The sequence below is a fragment of the Cyprinus carpio genome, chromosome B25, assembly GCF_018340385.1.
Source record: "Cyprinus carpio isolate SPL01 chromosome B25, ASM1834038v1, whole genome shotgun sequence".
Lineage (NCBI taxonomy): Eukaryota > Metazoa > Chordata > Actinopteri > Cypriniformes > Cyprinidae > Cyprinus > Cyprinus carpio.
Genome location: NC_056621.1, coordinates 17,017,084 through 17,036,710, shown reverse-complemented (window position 1 = coordinate 17,036,710; position 19,627 = coordinate 17,017,084). Strand labels below are relative to the sequence as shown.

The 19,627-nt window shown below is 37.5% G+C and overlaps 1 protein-coding gene across 1 annotated transcript in view; it reads left to right on the top strand.

The window, feature by feature from the left end:
- The window catches only part of tjp1b (tight junction protein 1b), a 126,954-nt gene that overhangs the window by 84,046 nt on the left and 23,281 nt on the right, over window positions 1-19,627 (top strand). Inside the window, exons 5-12 of the mRNA XM_042752920.1 lie at window positions 10,953-11,009; window positions 11,435-11,559; window positions 12,551-12,661; window positions 13,522-13,844; window positions 15,495-15,601; window positions 15,742-15,910; window positions 17,097-17,241; window positions 17,962-17,997. Of these exons, the coding sequence (XP_042608854.1) occupies window positions 10,953-11,009; window positions 11,435-11,559; window positions 12,551-12,661; window positions 13,522-13,844; window positions 15,495-15,601; window positions 15,742-15,910; window positions 17,097-17,241; window positions 17,962-17,997 (1,073 nt within the window). The remainder of the gene's footprint in view (window positions 1-10,952; window positions 11,010-11,434; window positions 11,560-12,550; window positions 12,662-13,521; window positions 13,845-15,494; window positions 15,602-15,741; window positions 15,911-17,096; window positions 17,242-17,961; window positions 17,998-19,627) is intronic.

The following is a 19,627-nucleotide window of genomic DNA, read 5'->3' as shown; positions in this document are numbered from 1 at the left end:
TTAAGCTGGTCTCCCAGCTTGGTCAAGCTAGTTTTATTTGGTTTTTGCTGGTTGTTTCCCAGCCTGACCAGCTAAGGAAGTGGTCAAAACCCCTCTAAAACCAGCCTTCTGACCAGCTTTGACCAGCAAAGACCGGGCTGGATGACCAACTAAAGTCAGTCAACCAGCTAAGGGGGTTCTAACTAATACTACACATTTCATGTGTCCTTTAACCAACCTCCACTGACTAAACACTGACTTCATTTAACCAACTATGATGATACAAAACTCATGGTTTTGGTTAGTGTTTTGTCATCTGTATTCAAATTAAATTTTCTAAGTGACAATTTGTTCGCAAATGGGAAAAAAACACTCAGATCGCACAGTAAATTTGCTCAAAGATCGTTAATACACACTGAAAACTAACATTGCCTTGCCATTTTCAACACGAAAACTGGTAAAAACCTTAGAAACTCGTAATATAAATTCCAACAATTTTCCCCATTGTATTGTCACAGTTAGGAAAAGCGCATTTATTCCTCAAACCCAATAGATCCATTATTGAAACTCAGTGAAAGTTTGATCATGGCACATTTGGTAACACAAACAGTACACATGGCTTGTGAAAAAACACACATCGTCTATATCACGGGTTTTCAACCTTTTAGGACATGTGCCCCCCCCCCCCTCAAGTTTGTCTAATTTGACTCGCCCCCCCCCCCCCCCACCCCACCATTATTCACACCGAACAATAACATAAACGCAAATATCCATTAAAACTATTAAAGCACCGAACAATTTTTCTTTTGCTCTTTTTGATTAACATTATTTTAATAAGAAATGCACAGATCCGTTATACTGATGCAAATTTGATATTTTCTTTACTGTTTACGTTCACTTAAAACAACCAACTGTGAGCGCGCACAGGGTTGCCAGATTGCACAAATTAAATAATACACCGGGCAGAAAGTGTATCCTTAAAGGAGAAAAGTTCTGTTTTGGGGCTTAAATCTCTTCACATCTGGGAACCACAAGCATGAACGCTAGTGAAGACTTGTTAGCAATGCAAGATAACGCAAATGCCAAATTAAAAACACGTTTCAGGATTAATAACGAGCCGGCCAATATCGTGATGATTATTTTTAATTATCCGAGAAAGGTGGATATCGTTATCGAGATTAAAATACGATTAATCGTGCAGCCCTACCTTCCATGTCATGAAAAAGTAAAATTATCTGATATTTTATGAGACTTATTGACCTTGACAGGCAATTGTGAGGGTCTGCAGTGGAATTTTCATTTCCTATTTTTTCTGCATATTTTTGGCCATTATTTGCGCCACTCTAGGTGGATTAAAGTTAATACAAAAATTATACAATACTGCTCCAGTTCACTTTTTAATAAATACTTTTAAAAAGCAGGCAAACTACTTTTTTCCATTATCTAGTACTATCCCAAGTTAGTGCTAGATGATGGCAAAAATTTAAATAAAATTCCCCAATAATCGGTGGAAATGAGCCAATGGGGACCAAATACTAATATCAGCTGATACTGATATGATTCCTAAGTATTATGCATTCCTACTTTTCTTCTGTTGTGAACACTGTTTTCTTCTTGTAGCACTGAGAGAAAAGTAGGTCATTTCTCCACAACTTTGTGAATCAAAGCTCCTTTTTTTTAGTGGCCAACATGCGTTCGTTTTTGGATTAGCTCCATATCATCCCAGACCTGCACATACACTTGCACAGCTGCGTTGAAATTCACTAATAGCACTTGTCGACACCATGAATTAGCCTAATCCAGCGGCGTGTCTCCTACCGTCTCCCCTGAACGTCATCTTCATGTCGTCCGCAACGCGGCCCTGCTAGTTCCCTGCATCTGAACCCGATGGCGACAACGAGAGAGCTATTTTTAGATCCTCCTTCTTGCTTCCTCCGTTTTGCTCTCTCGATTTCACTCTCCTGTGGTGAGGGATAACGTGCTGCATATCCAGATTTAAAAAGATGCTGAATCCCTGCCTCTCAGTACACACCAGCATAGTAATGACGGTTAGCAGTTAGAAAGAGCTTGACACTTACTAGTCGCAATGCCTCAGTCACGCATTACAAAGAGGCCTCTTGGTGGTAAGCAAAGAATCACTCACACAACTCTGTCACATTTCCACCGTAATGATGCAGATATCCTTTGCCATTTTAATGGGGTATCTCAGGTCTTGGCGTTATCTCTGAAAGAGTCTCCAGAGTCGGACTATTAGAAGGCCAAGTTTGAACTTGCGCAAGGATTTTTTGCATGCCGCTTGCAAGCCAATTATTCCAGATCCGAGTTTTACCATTCTCCTTGTCAGATCGCCCCCATATAGTTGTCGTTACGTAAAAACAACAGATACATAAACCATCTGTGCATCTTCCTATAATTGACTTTTTCCGTCTCTGTCAGAATTGATAACCCCTTCCACTCCTGTTCTGTATCATTAATTAAAATGACTTGGGTAGATTCCTGTCGGAATAGTTGGGCCCTTACCTCTCATTATGACTGTGTTCAGCTGTCCGATCCATCTGTGAGAGGGTCCATGGCTGCTCATGCCTCCAGACCTCTGACAGTATAGAGCATTGGCTGCCAGTCAAGCCAGTATTCTTTCTGCACTATGAAGATTTGATTGACCAAGGCGTAGGTGAATGTGCAGCCTGTCCTCCTGGGAACACAGATTTAGAATTATAATGTGTGCAAACAGTGGACGCATTTATCCAGTATGATTTACACTACACTCATAGTGGCCAAATGTCCTCTTTGAAAAAAAACATGTAGCTTTCAAACGTACAATGTGTCCATTACTAGACGTCCTAAACAAATTCCTCTTCTGCTTATTAAAATTCCAATTAAACTTCCAGTGGGGAGTGACCAATTCAGTTCGGATTTCAAATAATGATTTTTGCAACAACCTGAAAATAATGTTTCAGTAATTAAATTTGGGTTTTTGGTTACACTATTTGTAGTTTTGTGTTCTTAGGTGATCAATTTAACCAGTTGTAATAGTAAATTCTTCAGCAGAAAGTCGCCTCTTGGTACTTCAGCCTATTAAATTGTATATGTTCTCTACCATCATTTTTGGTGACAGTGAAGTGCATCCACACTGCTGACATGTTTACATGTTGTAGCTTATCCACGTTACTTGCACAAAATAGACACTCCACTTTCTTCGGCTATAGAAAAGTGAATCCAAAACATCCCAGTATGGCTGATGTAATTTGGAATCCGAGTCTGTGCAGTAATGATTCATTATGAGCCCGAGTCTGAGCAGTAGTGATTCATTTGGAGCATGGAGTTCAAAGTGGTGTTATCTTCAGCAAATGACTTGTTTCGTAACCTTGTCATCACGACTTTCCTCAGATGAGCAATTCGCTACTTGAGCGGGTTGATGAATTGATGCAATGAAGTTTTATCTCTAGCATGGGAATCTCTTGATTGAGGAAATCTGTCAAAATGAATCTGGTGCCCAATGGGCTCTCACATGTTTCAAGCGGCAGGACGGTCGTTACAGTGATTCCCGGCACAAAGGAATCCTTTTATGACACTTATGACATGAGGCGTTTTATTACTGCCTATGGGCATCCTGAAATTTGTTATGTTTCATTTTTGACAGTACATGGAGTAAAAGTGAAGGTCGACTGTGCTCATTACATACTTGCTGGTTGTTTTATAGTATGGTGAGAAACTTCTCACGGCAGGAGGTCATCAGCTTGATAGGGCTGGGAAAAAATAAAGATTTTTCGTTTAATAATTTTTTTTAAATGACGCCGATTCGATATCGATTCTCAAAAGCCGCGTATTGATCTTTTCCGATATTTATTTCAGCAAACATTTAAAAGATCTTATTAATGTGATCTTTTCATTAGTCTTCTCCACTAGATGTCACCCTCTTATTTACCTTGCGTGACGTTACAACAGAAAGCCTGTAACTCATTCAGTGCTTATCATGGCGGAGATACTGTTGGCAAGAACCGAGAACAAAGCAATATGCGTGATTTGCAATGCTCAGGTAAAATTCTATAGTAATACTAAAAATCTACGGAAGCATTTGGCATCATGTGTAAAGGACCCATAATTTCCGCAATGAATGAATGAATGATGGATGGTGCAATGCAGTGTTTTGTTTACACAAACGCGGACGACTCTCGTGGTGTTTTCAGCCTCTGTCATCTCACTATGATGATATGAATACTTGTAAGCTGATGTTTACTGTTCATTTTTTAGAAATATCAATAGCATTTGTATTAAAACTAAAGTAACTGAATGTAAAAAACAACAACAACCGAGAATCAAATCGAGGGCTTGTGATTCGAAATCGAATCGAATCGGGACATCTGAATCGATACCCAGCCCTACAGCTTGAGATCGTTTTTTTATGATCTTTCTTTATAGAGACCACCGATCAATCATCCCAAAGTGATTATCGGCCGATAGTGATCGCCGGTAGTTGATCAATCGTAGCACCCCTATTTATTACTATTATTATGTTGTTCCATACCTGTAAGACAAACACAAACACAAATTAAGATATTTTTGATGAAATGCAACGCAACTGCAATGTTCCCAGTCCCAGAAAGTAGCAAGGACATGTGACATCAAGGGCTCAACTTCAATTTTGAGAAGCTACGAGAATACTTTTTGTGTGCAAAGAAAACAAAAATAACAATTCATTCAACAATTCTTTTCCCAAGTTACCGTCTTCCAGCATTTTGAAGAGTACCACGATGCATGTGCGCGCTTTCTCCAGAACATAATCAACGTAATCAGTATTGTTTACGTTCAGCATGTGTGCACTTTCTCCTGAACGTAAACATTGCTGATTACGTTGATTACGTTCTGGGGAAAGCATGCATATGCATCATGGTACTCTCCAAAATGGAGGAAGATGATATATCAAAAATATCTCCATTTGCATTCCGAAGAATTTACGGGTTTGGAACGACATGAGGGTGAGTAATTAATTAAAGAATTTTGAATTTGTGGTGAGCTAACTCTTTAATTATTAGCTTACCATTACCCATATCTTTTTTTTTTTTCATGGTTAATCTTGCCTGGAAGTTATAGGAAGAAGGTTGATTGACAAATGATTGGTGAGAGACAGCAGTCAATTAGAAAATGAGAGAACCTTTTTTTCCCTCTCACTCCATGCTTTCTGCTTTCAAGACCAATTAGTGCAAGTAGCTACAGTGCTACAAATCTTTACATATACAAACACAACCTCAAAATTGTATGTGAGAACCTTTTTTTCCCTCTCACTCCAGCACGATACAAATCATTGCAAAGCAACTTTACAGAAAATTAAGTTTCTACAATATTTAGTAGTAGCAAATCAGTGGTGACTGTCAGTTCATGTGCATATAGTGCTACAAATCTTTACATATACAAACACAACCTCACAATGCTGCCTCATTAGGTTTTTCCCTCTTTTAGCTGTTAACCAAAGTAAAATGGACCTTCTTTCAGTCAAAGCGGCGTTGTCCATGTGCTTATTTGAATTTCAGACAAAAGTCATGAATGTAACTGTAAAAGTCAGGAATGGTATTGCCCAGTCATGTTCTACCATTAAAAGCCAACTTGTGAATCTCTTAAGTGCTTTTCCGCCGTGTGTAAACTTAACTGAAACTTCAGAAGAAACTGTGAAATAAGATTTTCTGTCAACAGGAATCATGTGGTCCCTTTGTTAGATTTTCAGCTGGCCGATGAAAACCATCCATAAATTCTGACAAAATGGTGCAGGGTATGTTGCATCAGCATTTTTAAAGCGCCGATCAGCCTTAAGATGGGCATAAATCCTCTCAACCCCCCTTTTGCTCTCTAGAGTGCAAACTTTTCCCGGCTGGGATCTAGTTTTGCATGCTGCTGTTTGTGAATATTTAAGATTGTCCAAAGTACTGTATTCTTTCCCCTCATGTGGGGTTTCTGCCAATGTTTTGTGTGGAAAATATATTTATGTATACATAGAGGCCTTTGTGTCTTCTTTACAGCTTATATATTTTTAAAGCTGTCTGGGTTAAGACAGCAAACCATTTGTACGTCTCTTGATGCTGTGTAATTCCTGTGTTAGTTTCTTTTCTTACCCTCCAACTCTGGAGCCGGCTGGCAGCTTGCCTAGACCGACAGGAGGAACTGAGGGAAGAGTAATGTTGTGGTTAACAGGATTAATCAAAAGCTCTGTTCAAAACCTAGTAAGCTACCTCACTGTTTACTGCCTACATGTTTAGGTACCATTTTAGGTGGCATTATAGATGATACAGAACCTCATAAATGTGCGATATGGAACTCTGCAACACCAAGTGGAGATTCAAAACACGTTTTGAGTTCGATATTAGCATGTTACGTTAAATAGTCTGTTAATAAGCAAAAAACATTCTCATTTTCCATTGAGCTTTTTGCAGTGCATTTCTGGGATTGCATTTCCGCAATGGACACATAATGATGCATTATTTTAGGAGGTAGTATTATTAAAATATATATGTTCATACCAGGAATACGCCATTTATCTCAGTGGAGTTGGACATTCGCATATTTTTTTAGAGTTAATGACTATAAAAAACTTTTTTTAACCAAGTTCATTGCAGTGCATTCTGGGATTGCATTCTCTGTGACGAACACTTAATGTTAGCAGTTGGCATAATTAAAAAAAATAGAAAATAGGCTGTTCAAACCAGAACTACTATTTCAGTAGAGTTGGATGTTAGCATGTTGTTAAGCTAAATGCTAAAAAAAACATTTATTTATTTATTTATTTTACTGAGTTTGTCATATTGCATTCTCTACAACGAATACCTGTGATGTTGTCAAAAAAAATTGGCCAAAACAAGATATTTTAGCGCAATTAAAAAAAAAAAAAAAAAAAAGGGTTTTATACCAAGAATGCGCCTTTATGCCTTAAAGGGATAGTTCCAAAAAGTTTATCCAAATTTTTTTTCTAATCATTTATTTATTCATATGACTGACTTTCTTCTGCAGAACATGAAAGAAAATATTTTGAACAATGTCTTACTGTAGATGTTTCAAGACCATATTGGTCCCCACTGACGTTCACTATATGGACAGAAACACCACGGAGACATTTCTCTAATACCTACTTTTGTCTCACACAAAACAACATTTTAAATTAATGATAGAGTTTCCATTTTTTAATGAACTTTCCTTTTAAAGGCCGCCACAGATATGTAATGCATCTTTGAAAAAACAAACAAACCTGTGCTGTTTGGTTTTTCTTGTTTTGAAGATTTATGTGATTCTGTGATGTTTTTTTTTTGTAGATTGTATGTATGATTTCTGTGATTGAGGATGTTGTAGATCTCGAGTGCGCTCGTTCAGCGTAAGTAGCATTAGTTACAGAACACTTGGAATTGGCCATCTCTGGTGGATGCACTGAACATTTACACTTTTTAACATTCAACAAGGGAGAGAGGAAGAGATTGTACAAGAAGCAGATGGAATTTCTAATCCACTTCCTTCCACGTGATGAAATGGGCTTGTTAGGGAATGAACTCAGCGATGTGGAGTCACTGACTGAATCTAAGAGGGCCGAGTGACGTCCCAGTTCACTGAAAGGAGCTGTTGTGCTCACAGGGACACAGGTTCATTCTAGCATATGTCATGGGCTGATATGAAATCTCGCTTGAAGTCATCTTTGCTCAACTAGCTTGTCAGTTTTAGCCTTTTTTTAAAATCCTTGAATCATTTTGAAGGATTACTCTAGCTATTGGCTTGAGTTTAATAATTTTCTCTCATCACATTCAGTTGCAGTGATCTGCTGCATTGCAGGCTCGTGGATTAAAGCGTTGATTGCATTGCTTTAAAGCTTACAGTACGTTAGATTCAAGGTATATAGTTTCATCGGTTCATGCATTCCTTTCAAATTGTCTCATTTTTAAAACCCATGTTTCATGCACATTTTGCTTGGAAAATTAGCACAGTTTATTTGACTGAATAAAATAAATTGTGAAATATTATTACAATTTGAGATGCAGGATATGTTAATAGCACCGATCGATCCCAGCAGCTCCTCATTGCCATGCAGGGCACAGGTGAAGGGTTGAGCTTGCAGTAATTGTCCCCTAGGTCAGCACATTTCCCACAACGCACTGCCCTCGGATTCTCTCTTTTCTCCCTCTCCCTCCCTATTATTTCTTGCTCTGGGTTTTATATTAATTCCTAGTCCATCAGTCATGTTTCATTACACTATAATCGTCAAACGGAGCTTGTTTGACTGATGGGTCTGCATTCGGAGAGCGATCAGATCTTCCTGAAGGAAACCGCATATTCAACCAGTCCCGATAGAGACTACAGATATGGATGGTGAATAAAAGACCACAAAGTGACTATGTAGACGCCTCAAAAAGACTGCGTTTGGTCAGATTAGTGTGCAAGTCAAACCAAAACTGCTTGATCTTCAGAATTCATTCATGGGCGCTTTATAAAATGCGGTTAAGATTAAAGGGATCAGAGTGCGGTTGAGTTACAGTCGTTTTTTAGCCTTGGCAAGAGACCGATAACCATAACTCTTGCTGTCAGGGCATAGTAGATCTGTTTAACTAGCTGTGTGCTAACAAGATGTGTGCGGATTGAGACGGGCCCGATGTGAAGAGAGCTCAGAGCTGTGAAGCAGACGAAACCTGAGTTATTATCTGCCATGTCAAAGGCGGCAGACGGATGGACTGAGACTTGATCTCTCAGCTCGTGAAGATGTGACACGGGGATGTCATTTATCTTTCCTCTATCACCGTGAGGTCAGGAGCCGATCGTTCGGGCTGCACACAGAAGGCCATCAACCTCTAATCACGGTTTCCATTTGTTACAAAAACCTCCTCTATTTACACATCTAAGGCTCCTCGTCCCAGCATACTGTACCTGTGGATTTGCAGACATATACGCCTTACTTTAGGTTGTTGAAAATTGAGCTATTAAAGTTTGTTATCATTTAATAATGTAAAGTAAATTTTTGTGTCTCATATTTGAGCCATTAGGCTTTTATAGTATTTTTTTGTTAAAGTAAATAATTCTGTTTATTACTATATATTTTATACAGTGTTGTTGTTATCATTCTAATTAAAATAAGTGTTGTTGTTATCAAACTAATTAAAATAAGTTAATTAAAACAAAGCTGAAATACTATCATATCGATTGCGATTTCACTTTCTCTAAGTAGATGTAAATCGAATTGTGATTGTGAAGGAAAGGTGGGATGTGTGGTCTGGTGATCTGATTCAGGTGCTGAGGCCAATGTTTCAGATCGCTAGTTAGTGTTTTGGTAGCCTGTCCATCCACTGCGGCTGCCATACTGAGACTAGATATGCGAACGCCCCTTATCCGATCGCAATCCAATGAAAGGGACGCACGTTTTGAAGGACAAGACAGTAGCCTATAGGATGTATTTTTGAATGTCTGGTAGTCCTCAAATAACATTATAGTCCCGTCTTGTCTTGCATAAATTTCGACATAGTTTTTATCATCAGATATTAGATTTAGCTTGTCAACGTCTAGTCTTAGTCGCAGAAAAAATGTTTGTTAACGAATATTTTTCGTCGTCATCTTCGTTGACGAAATTAACACTGATTTACAATCAAAGGTTGTTTTTGTCCCTCCCAAAACATACAGTAGATAAACATCGTTTAGGTAGTGCTGGACGGTATACCGGTTCATACAGAATACCGGTGTTTATTTTTCTTATATTAATTTTTAAAACACCGCAATACCGGTGTATGTCCTTTAAACAACGTTTAAACAACAGCGACTTTAGCACTATATTCAGCGACATTCGGACCCTTTTAGCGGCTTTTTTTCCAAAGAATATACATACCGACAAACTTGGCGACTTTTTTGGATAAACCTTAGCTATGGTTCAGTTGGAAGATGTTGCCAGTGCTGCCCTGTGAGCATCAGATGATGTCGCGATTAAAAATGAGTGTGACTCATCATGCATTAATGTGTCATGTTTAGTCACTATTTAGTGTGTAGTTTTTCTACAATATTCACTCATCATGACAGTCAAATAGAGCATTCTTAATCAATCCACTGCAGTATTCCTCTCTCAATCAGTAGAAAATGTGGTTAACACCCAGTCATGCATGAAAAAAAAAAAATACCGACATATGCCATGAAACGGGTATAATTCAGAAAAATACTGTGATATAAATTTTTGGTCATACCGCCCAGCACTGAGTTTAGGGTTGAAGTTTTAATGTGTGTGTGTGAAGTGGTGGATATCCTGCCAGGTGCTGTCACCGCTGACATTCCTCATCCTTCATGGATTTCCTCACTTGAGGTCTTGCCACGGGCATGATTGAGTGGGCGGCACAGTTTCTAGAGCTACAACCCCCAGTCCTTCATGCTTACAGTTTAAACCATGAAACTCAGATCTAAACCCTCCGCGTCACCCTGCTGCTGTTTATTTTGCAGTAGCAACCATTATCACTTGCATACAGATTTGTGTGATTAGATTGTGGCGGTTTTTCCCAGTGATCTTATGATCTGTTTGGTGCGGCGTTGGCGTTGGCGCTGTGACTGTGTGAATCTGCTATTCGTGGCCACTGCATTGCAGAAGCCATGGAGAAATAAATGAATAAATCAGTGTTTGAGCACCTCAGGTGGCTTCGGTGGATGTCAGCAGAGACGTTTTCCCAGTCCTTTCTTCTCCTCAAGCCTATAGCATGAGATTGCACCACCTTTGTTGTTTCCTTGTCTGTTACATAACGTGTAGGAAGATCATTTACACACTATGGAGGATTTCCGAATGCTTTTACGGATGTTAAGCACTGAGACTCCTTCAAAGACATTTGTGAATGTGTGTAACTCGCTTGGTTTTAATGAATGCATCCACATCCTTTAGGCCACGTGGGAATGCAACCAATTAAACTTGTTGATGGTAATCTAACGATTTGTGTGTTTCTCTATTAATCTCTTTCTTTCTGTTTTTTTTCTTTCTCTCAATACAGAGTGCAGCAATGGAGGAGACAGTAATATGGGAACAGCACACTGTAACTCTACACAGGGTGAGAATTTAATCGTCTCTTTTGATTTGTGTCTGGAATGCCAGTATAAACACTTGTTTGTTTGATCTGTGTAATATCTTTATTATTAGAAAAAATCTCCCAGAATTAACAGTAGAATCATTCACATTAGCTGTTAGCTGTCACTCTTAAAATTGTTTAAGTGCTTCAAGTACTGTTGCAGACTAGAGGCCGGTATTGTTTTTCTCTTCTTTATATCTGTGATGGGATCTTTCTATCTCTCCGCCCTTCTCTGCCCTCTCCCTGTATCTCTCTGACCATCACATCCCCTCATTTATCTTCCTCCTCTTCTCGTCCCATATCTCCCATCTTATCTTTTCATTCTCTCTCTCCAGCCCTTCCCGGCTGTTTTGAATGTTTTGGTTACCCCTCGTCTGTTTGTTAACATGTCGTTGTGTGTCTCGCAGGCTCCGGGGTTTGGCTTCGGGATCGCTATCTCAGGCGGAAGGGATAACCCTCACTTTCAGAGCGGGGAGACGTCCATCGTCATCTCTGACGTGCTGAAGGGAGGCCCAGCCGAGGGCCTGCTGCAGTAAGACTCATCCCTGACCCTCTTTACCATGAGAAAGCCAGTTCAGTTCCAGTTTAACTCCTGAATTTGAGTTGAATTGGATACTTTTTTGAAAAAATCGAATGAAATTCAATGTTAATATCATGTTTGCTGAAAGTGTAGTTTGTATTAAAACATAATTTTTATGAATTATCTTCAAAGGTGTTATGGGTTATTTCTAGGCATGCACCAAATGTTCGGCAACTGAAATTTTTCGGCAGAATAAGCGAAAAGACTGAATAAATTGTACCGAACAATGACTAACGTGATCAACTAGAGGCGTGCACTAATGCAGAAAACGTGTCGGCAGTGTGGAAGCATTTAAAACTGTCTGAGAAAGATGCAAAAACTATTACAAGAACCGACAGAGAGAGACTGTTTACTGCATCGCATGTCTCAGAAAGAGAAGAGGAAGGGGTGGTTACTGTATGGTGATTAAAATCACGAAATGGCCTCATTCAATTAGTGAATAAACTGCACAATGTTATGTTTTCTAATACACGCACGAATTGCATTTATACAAACAGCGCTGCATGAGCTTGCGACGCCAGGATTTAAAGTCCAATACATGTAAATATTTTATATAAATATTTAACTATATACTGTGTGTGTGTGTTTTTGTATACACATAATAAATATACACAGTGCACAAAGATATATTTTGTAAATAAAAACTTTTATTTTGGATGTGATTAATCGTTTGACAGCACTATTTATTACATTATTTTCCAGAATGCTCTAATTATGCCAGAAATTGTAATCATTCCATTATATAATAAATCATCATCTTATATAATATATCTTCTTTTTTGTATTAAATAAGCTGAAAACTGCTCCTTACCCTGATGGAGTTTCTTACCATGTAAACGCATGAGCGCACAGGGCTGCTGATCAAGCTTTGCTCCATCTTGCGCTGAGATCAGTTGGAGTGGCACTTTTGCTTACTGCTTTCTGCCCTCTTTGCCCCTGGCAGGGAGAATGACAGAGTGGTGATGGTCAACGCCGTCTCCATGGATAACGTGGATCATGCGTATGCAGTGCAGCAACTTCGGAAAAGTGGGAAGAATGCAAAAATAGTATGTAGGCCCTTTTCATTTATTCTTTTACTCTAGCTTCTTTTAAGCCACAGATTCATCATGTGAAAGTAATATTGCTGTGTCAAATTAACGTAAGATTGCATAATAACATACAAGGTCATTTACATAGGATGGATATATATATATATATTAAATCATACATTGTTAATTTGAAGTTAGTTTTGATGTTAAATATATACATTTATATGTGTAGTGTATATAATTTAGAGAGAGAGAGGTTTTTATTTACATTGTGTTAATTTAGTTTTTATATGTTAATTTATTAAAGTGTAAATTAAAAGACCCACTTTTATTTATTTTTTTTGCACTTAAACCCATAAGAGAATTGTTTTAGAGATGCATTAGAGATGAAAAATATGCCCATTTTTTTTTATTTTGTTTAAAATTTGTTAAATTAGGAAAGTCCATATTGATGGTTTTTTATACGAGTGGTCTCAGACTTATCTCAAAATACAAAAACATATAAAATACAAAAAAAAAACAACAATGAAAATGAAAAGTCCACATTAAAAGACCTACTTATATTTATTTATTTTGCACTAAAATGCATAAGAGAATGTTTTAGAGACATATTAGAGATGAAAAAATATGGCCAAAAAGTTTCATTAGTAATCGCAGACTATATTTACTTACTTTATTTTTATTTATTTATGAATTTATTTATTTATTTTGTATTTTTAAACATTTGTGTTAAATTAGGAAAATGCTTTAAGGAAAATTAAAAGACCCACTTTTATTGATTTATTTTGCACTAAAATCCCATAAGAGAATGTTTTAGAGACGCATTAGAGATCAAAAAGAATGTGCCCAAAAATTATGTGTCTTTTGCTCTAAGATTCATCATCAGGATGAAGAGGGAGCAGCAGGTCATGGTGGGGCGTGCTGATCGCCATGGGACGTCTGGGTACGACGAGGACGACGACAGCTACGAAGAAGAGATCTACGAGGCCCGGAGCGCACGGAGCGGGCCGAGCGCTTACAGCGGGGGCGGAGCCACGGGCCGGAGGAGCAGCAGGGGCGACCGGCTGGGCGGGAGGAGGGACCGAGACAGAGAGCGCAGCGGCTCCAGAGAGAGGAGTCAGTCCCCACGCTCGGACCGCCACTCTGTGTCCTCCAACCTCCCCCCACGCCCAGCCAAGGTCACCCTCATCAAGTCCCGCAAGAATGAAGGTGAACATGGTGCTTCGATCCTGCCAACCGCTGTCGCCCAATCACTTTGTCTTACGAATTATAACACTGTTGTTTCCAAGCAGTTTCACATCACTAAAGGCTCATTCTCACCAAGAATGGTAACTATAGCAATAACTTATATTAGCATCCACACCAACTGATGATAATGTTCTGGTTATTATAAACTATTATATCACCAGACGCTCTAAATGCTCGAGCTCTTTAAAGTTGGTAGGATTATCTGATTGGCTCGCAATGTTTTCATCGTTCATCAGCTGGAAAAAATAGTTTGACATCATTCCTCTGTGTCGCTATTGTTATAGTTGTAGGATGGACCACTCTACAACTTTATCGTTATAATTATCGTCCTTGAAGTTTCCAGCTGGATTTCCAAGTTTCCATGCTGCATGAAACAACATAATCAACATATCAATCAGTAAATAAAAGTCAGAGACTGAAAAACCTAAAAATGATTTTAATTAGCACTTTTTAATCTAATTTGAATATATTCAAAATATACGTAAGTCTGATATATTTAAGTAAAAATTTAATTTGAAAAAATACAATAAAAAATAAATGATTATAGTAGATTAATAAAAGTCACCACTACTGAAAATGCTTTTATTTGCCCTTTTAAGTGAATAAATAAATAAGACCTTAGCATTCCAATTAATATCAATCAAACGGCAATTGGGTTGTTTTGATTAAATAATAATAATAACTAAAAAAATACAGCTAACTAACACAATAAAACACGATAAAAAAATGATTAAAAAACATTGTTTTTTGCAAATAAACTCTTTAAAAACATGATCTAATATGTTATATAATCAACTGATTACATTTTTTAAGTAATTAGTACACTCTGTGAAAGAAGGTATTTCATATGATGTATAAAATTAGTACATTTCAAATATTTTTGAAAATAAATCAAATGTGCATTGATTCCAAAAGTCTGAGACCACTGGCGAAAATACTTCTAATTTGCATTTTTCAAATTACTAAAGTTTTTAATATAAATTAGATAAATTTATAGTGCTGTCAAATGATTAATCGTGATTAATCGCATCCAAAGTAAAAGTTTTTGTTCACATAGTGTATTTGTGTGTATTAATACATGCATAATAAATATACATAGTACATACAGATATATCATGTAAATAAAAACTTTTATTTTGGATGCGATTAATCGTTTGACAGCACTATAAATTAATAAAATCTGTGATGCTTTTAAGTTCACACTTTTCAATATTATGTAAATATATATTTTTTTTTTGGATGCGATTAATCGTTTGACGAGTGAATTAAAACTTGAATAATCACAAATAATTGATAAAAATATTTGTTTTTCAAACTATGCTTTTAAGTTCACACTTTTCACTAACTTTGCTGTTCTCATAGAATTGAAATGATTTATTGTTGTAATCATCGTCCTTGATGTGAACAGGCCTTAACATGACGTGATATGTTTCCTGCTGGTTGAAAATGCTGCACAAAACAGCATAATCACGTCCAGTCAGAACATATAGCTGGCTTTTAACATTTAGGCCCAATGACATTTTGCTGTATGCAGGTCTACGTCAGATAAAAACGTCTTTATAGCTAACATATGCTAACATTGTGTATGTGTTTCTGCGGTTTACTCTGTAGCAGAATACGGGCTTCGCCTGGCCAGCCACATCTTCGTAAAGGACATTTCCCCCGAGAGCCTGGCAGCCCGAGACGGAAACATACAGGAGGGAGACGTAGTGCTCAAGGTACGAGAAATGAGCACCTGTAGGGGAGGAGAGAAGAGAGTGTGACTGATGTGACGGATTTAGTGATGTGACGATTTATGAACGAATGCAGATTTTTGCTAATGGAGATGTATGATGTTGACATCATACTCTTCATCTAGATTAATGGCACGGTGACTGAGAATCTGTCCCTGATCGATGCTAAGAAACTGATCGAGAGGTCAAAGGGCAAGCTGAAGATGGTGGTGCAGAGAGACGAGAGGGCGACGCTGCTCAATATCCCAGACCTGGATGACAGCATACCTTCAGCTAATGCCTCTGACAGAGACGGTGAGAGAGTCTCTGTATAGCACACCTCAAAGTGCATTTGATTCGTTCTGTTCAGTTATACATTCAGGTGGTGTTTTTAAATATTTAGTGGAAAACACAGTGTTACTTTAATTCATGAAGCAGTTGATTAGTTCTACTTAGTAAACTGAAACATTTATTTTTTATATATATATATATATATAGTATATATGATATATATCATTTATATATATTATATATATATATATATAGAATATATATATATATATATTTAGAATATCAGTTTATGCATTTGGATTTAAATTTGTTTTATCAGTACCATAAAATGCAAGGTAATTTTGTGGCATTATTTTTTTCTCATTGAATATATAAAAACAAATTAGCTTTTTTTTTTTTTTTTTTTTTTTTTTTTTTTTTTTTTTTTTTTAACCCCATTGACACTTTTTTTTTTTTTAAGCATAAACCTCTGGGAAAATTGTTGGAAACACTTTTTGTATTTTGTATTTAAATTTGTATTTAAACCCGGTGTTGTTGTAGTATTATTTCTATACAATTAGTGTTTTTGTTTTTATATTATTAGATTATTTAAATTTTATTCACATTTTTTTTTGTAACAAATGTGTATTTTTTTTTTTCTTACCAGACACACATTTTTTGTTTTGTTTTAAGCAGTGTGGTTCCTGTTAACTAAAATTGAAACTTGTAACAATCATTGAAAATAAAGCTAAAAAATGAATTATAAAATATGAGAAAACTTGAAGAAACTTTTAAAAATGGTAAATGTTGGCTTGGCAACTAACTTAGAATTTAATAATTTCTAATAATTTTTTATAATAAAAAGCAAGTTTAAGTTGAAGTACTAAATTTACTAAAACTAAAATAAAATTAACTATTAATAAACTACTATACGTTAACCAATTAAATATAAAAATTAAATAACAATTATAATAATAATATCCAGAGTAGACAACAACATTAAACTTATTAGCTAAAAAAAAAACATTAAAACATAAACATTAAAACTTTTCAAATAAATGTATCTTTTTGTATATATATTTATTTGTGTAATTCTGAATCTGTTCTTATTTTATTCCATTTGGATCTTTTAGGGAAGAATTTGAAATTCCAATAGAAATACTTCAGGTTCACTTAGAATTCTGTAACACAACACCTGTAATGGTGTGAAATCATTTGATCTTTTTGCTAGATATTTCAGACATCCACTCCGTGGCCTCCGATCACTCCAACCGATCCCACGACCGGAAGCGGAGCAGCCGCTCTCGTTCCCCGGACCGCCGCTCCGAGCCCTCGGACCACTCCAGACACTCTCCACCACAGATCAGCAACGGCAGGTCAGATAGACTTTCTCTTTTCCCCAATTTCTTTGGTTGCTGCCACAAGATATTTTAGTAAAAGTGAAATCAGATGTCTGATTCATGCGACACAAACTTACCACTTTTTGTAGCCAAATAATCTCCAAATAGTCCGTTTTTGAGTTTTTCCCCCTCAATTTTAAGGTCCTCCTGTCTTTATTTAAAACTCAGCAGATTGAGTTGTATTTCAGCTTTAGGAGCTGGAGTTGCTGGCCTGCTCTCCGCTGATATGAGAACAGCTTTGTGACAGGAGTTTGAGAGAAGCCTCTGTCAGACGGTACTGCAGCGCTTGACAAAACGTTCCTGTAAATTGGAAGTGTCCTAGATAGATAAACCAGGGTGTGACAGCCGTAGAGGATGGGAGGAATTTCATCTCCTAAATGAAACTCTACATTTAAAGGTGAAGTGTGTAATTTTTTCAGTGGTGAAATACATGGAAGCATCAGTAGGCCATTTGTAGGTTGACTTATGAAGAGACTAAACTCTCTAGAACAATAAAAACCGGCTCTTTTTGTTTCTTTGAGCGGCCTAATAGTCAGCTTTACGGTTGCTTACTGTTATCGAACAATTACATCCAAGCAAATGTTTTAGATGAAGAAATTACACACTTGCCACAAGCCAGATTTGACCACACACGTTTGCAGATCCTCAGGTGTGTGAGTTTTCATGAAGTTTCTTCTGATTCTTGTTTTGAATCAGGGCCGCAGGGCCGACGGCTCAGAGAACCCGGCCAGTGTAAGTGTTTGGGTCCGGTTTACGCAGCGTCCCGAACTAACTAACGCTTTTGTGAGCTTTGCACTAAAGCATGTGACGTGGGTGCTTCTCAAAGTTGTGTAACCCAGTGTGTGTGTAGTGTGCTGAAATGGTGTTCTTGTTTTACCTGAACTACTTGATGTGTTCATTTCATCATCCCAACATCTCTCACATCTGGCTGAAGCCCAACAAACCAACTTGGGCACAGGAAATTCATTGGTTTGTATGCCCAATCCCAGCATGCATCTGTGACATTAAACATATCCCTTCATTCTCATTTCTCATGCAAATTCAAAGAACTGGTCTCAGCTGTGTGTTACCTCTTTTCTGCTGAGTGGAAACTAAAATAGGGGTGTCTGTCGAAAAAACGTACACACACACATAAAGGTCTGCTGCTGTCAGTTTGGCAGTGCAGGCGGAAACATGCTGCTTTTAACATCGTTTGTAGTAGTTCCTCTCTGCCTCAGAGAGTTCTTGGTAATACTGGCACATCTGCTCAGCCAACCATCCTTGAAAGTCTTCCAGTAGGATTGAAGCACCACCTGCCCCGTGTGCGAAGAGTCACAAAAAATTGGAATCTGTGAAGGCAGCGGCTGCTTCCTGAAAGCTTAGGCAGCTGCCTTTTTGCCCCGTCAATCCGGCTAGATTGTGATTTGAAAACTATTTTGTGGTATGGATGACATCACTGAACTCCTGGTTTAGGAACCAATGGGTTTAAAGGTCTGGAACCATTTGAGGAGCCAATTTTTACGTCCCAGATCCAACTTTTCTTAGGTGGAAACGTAAAAATGGTGTCAGAATCGGCATGGTACTGCGTTAACAAAATATGTTCTAAAAGGTTTTTAGAACACACAACAAGTTTTAACAAACATTCTATTAACGTTACTAGAAGACATTTGTTCAACTTTGAGAAAACCTTGCTTAAATGTTCTTAGAACATTCCCTGTTAGATGGGAAGTTTGAGAACATGCAGCAAAATTTTCTGTCACACTGAGAACATAAGAGAAAATACCTGCATATACATCAAAATAGATTAATATTTTTGCCTGTCTGCTACCTCCCATGTCACAAAGTTGGGTCTGTTGGCATTCTCATGGTGCCGTCAGCCAGTCAGAGAAGTCATGATGATTTTCAGAGTGATAAGTCACATGGCATTTGCTGAACAACTGCCATTGAGAGGTATTGTACACCTCCACTTTGTTTTAATCTTGTAAGAGTGAAAGAGCGAGATCCAACATTTTTCCACTTGCTCTTTGGAAGTTGATTTTACCAGCCTGGTTCCGGATTGTCAATCTATTAACTAAGGAGAAAGACTGTGTGCTTTAAGACGTCCTGCCAAGCTCTTCCCTCCCTTTTCTCTTTCATTTGAAAACTAGAGAATCACACCAGTGTTTTGAAACCGGTGCATTGCAAAATAAGTAGGATCAACTCCTGAAAGAGAGAAGAAAATGTCTGTACCAAAATTTGGGATTAACTCCTGTGTTTTGGAAGAGGTTGTTTGTAAAATAAGTGTGATTGAGTGATGAAGTTGTATGTGCATCATCCAGTCAGACCAATTTATTCATTTTAATGGGCCCCTTAGTTTATTATTATAAAAGGTTTTTTTTTTTGT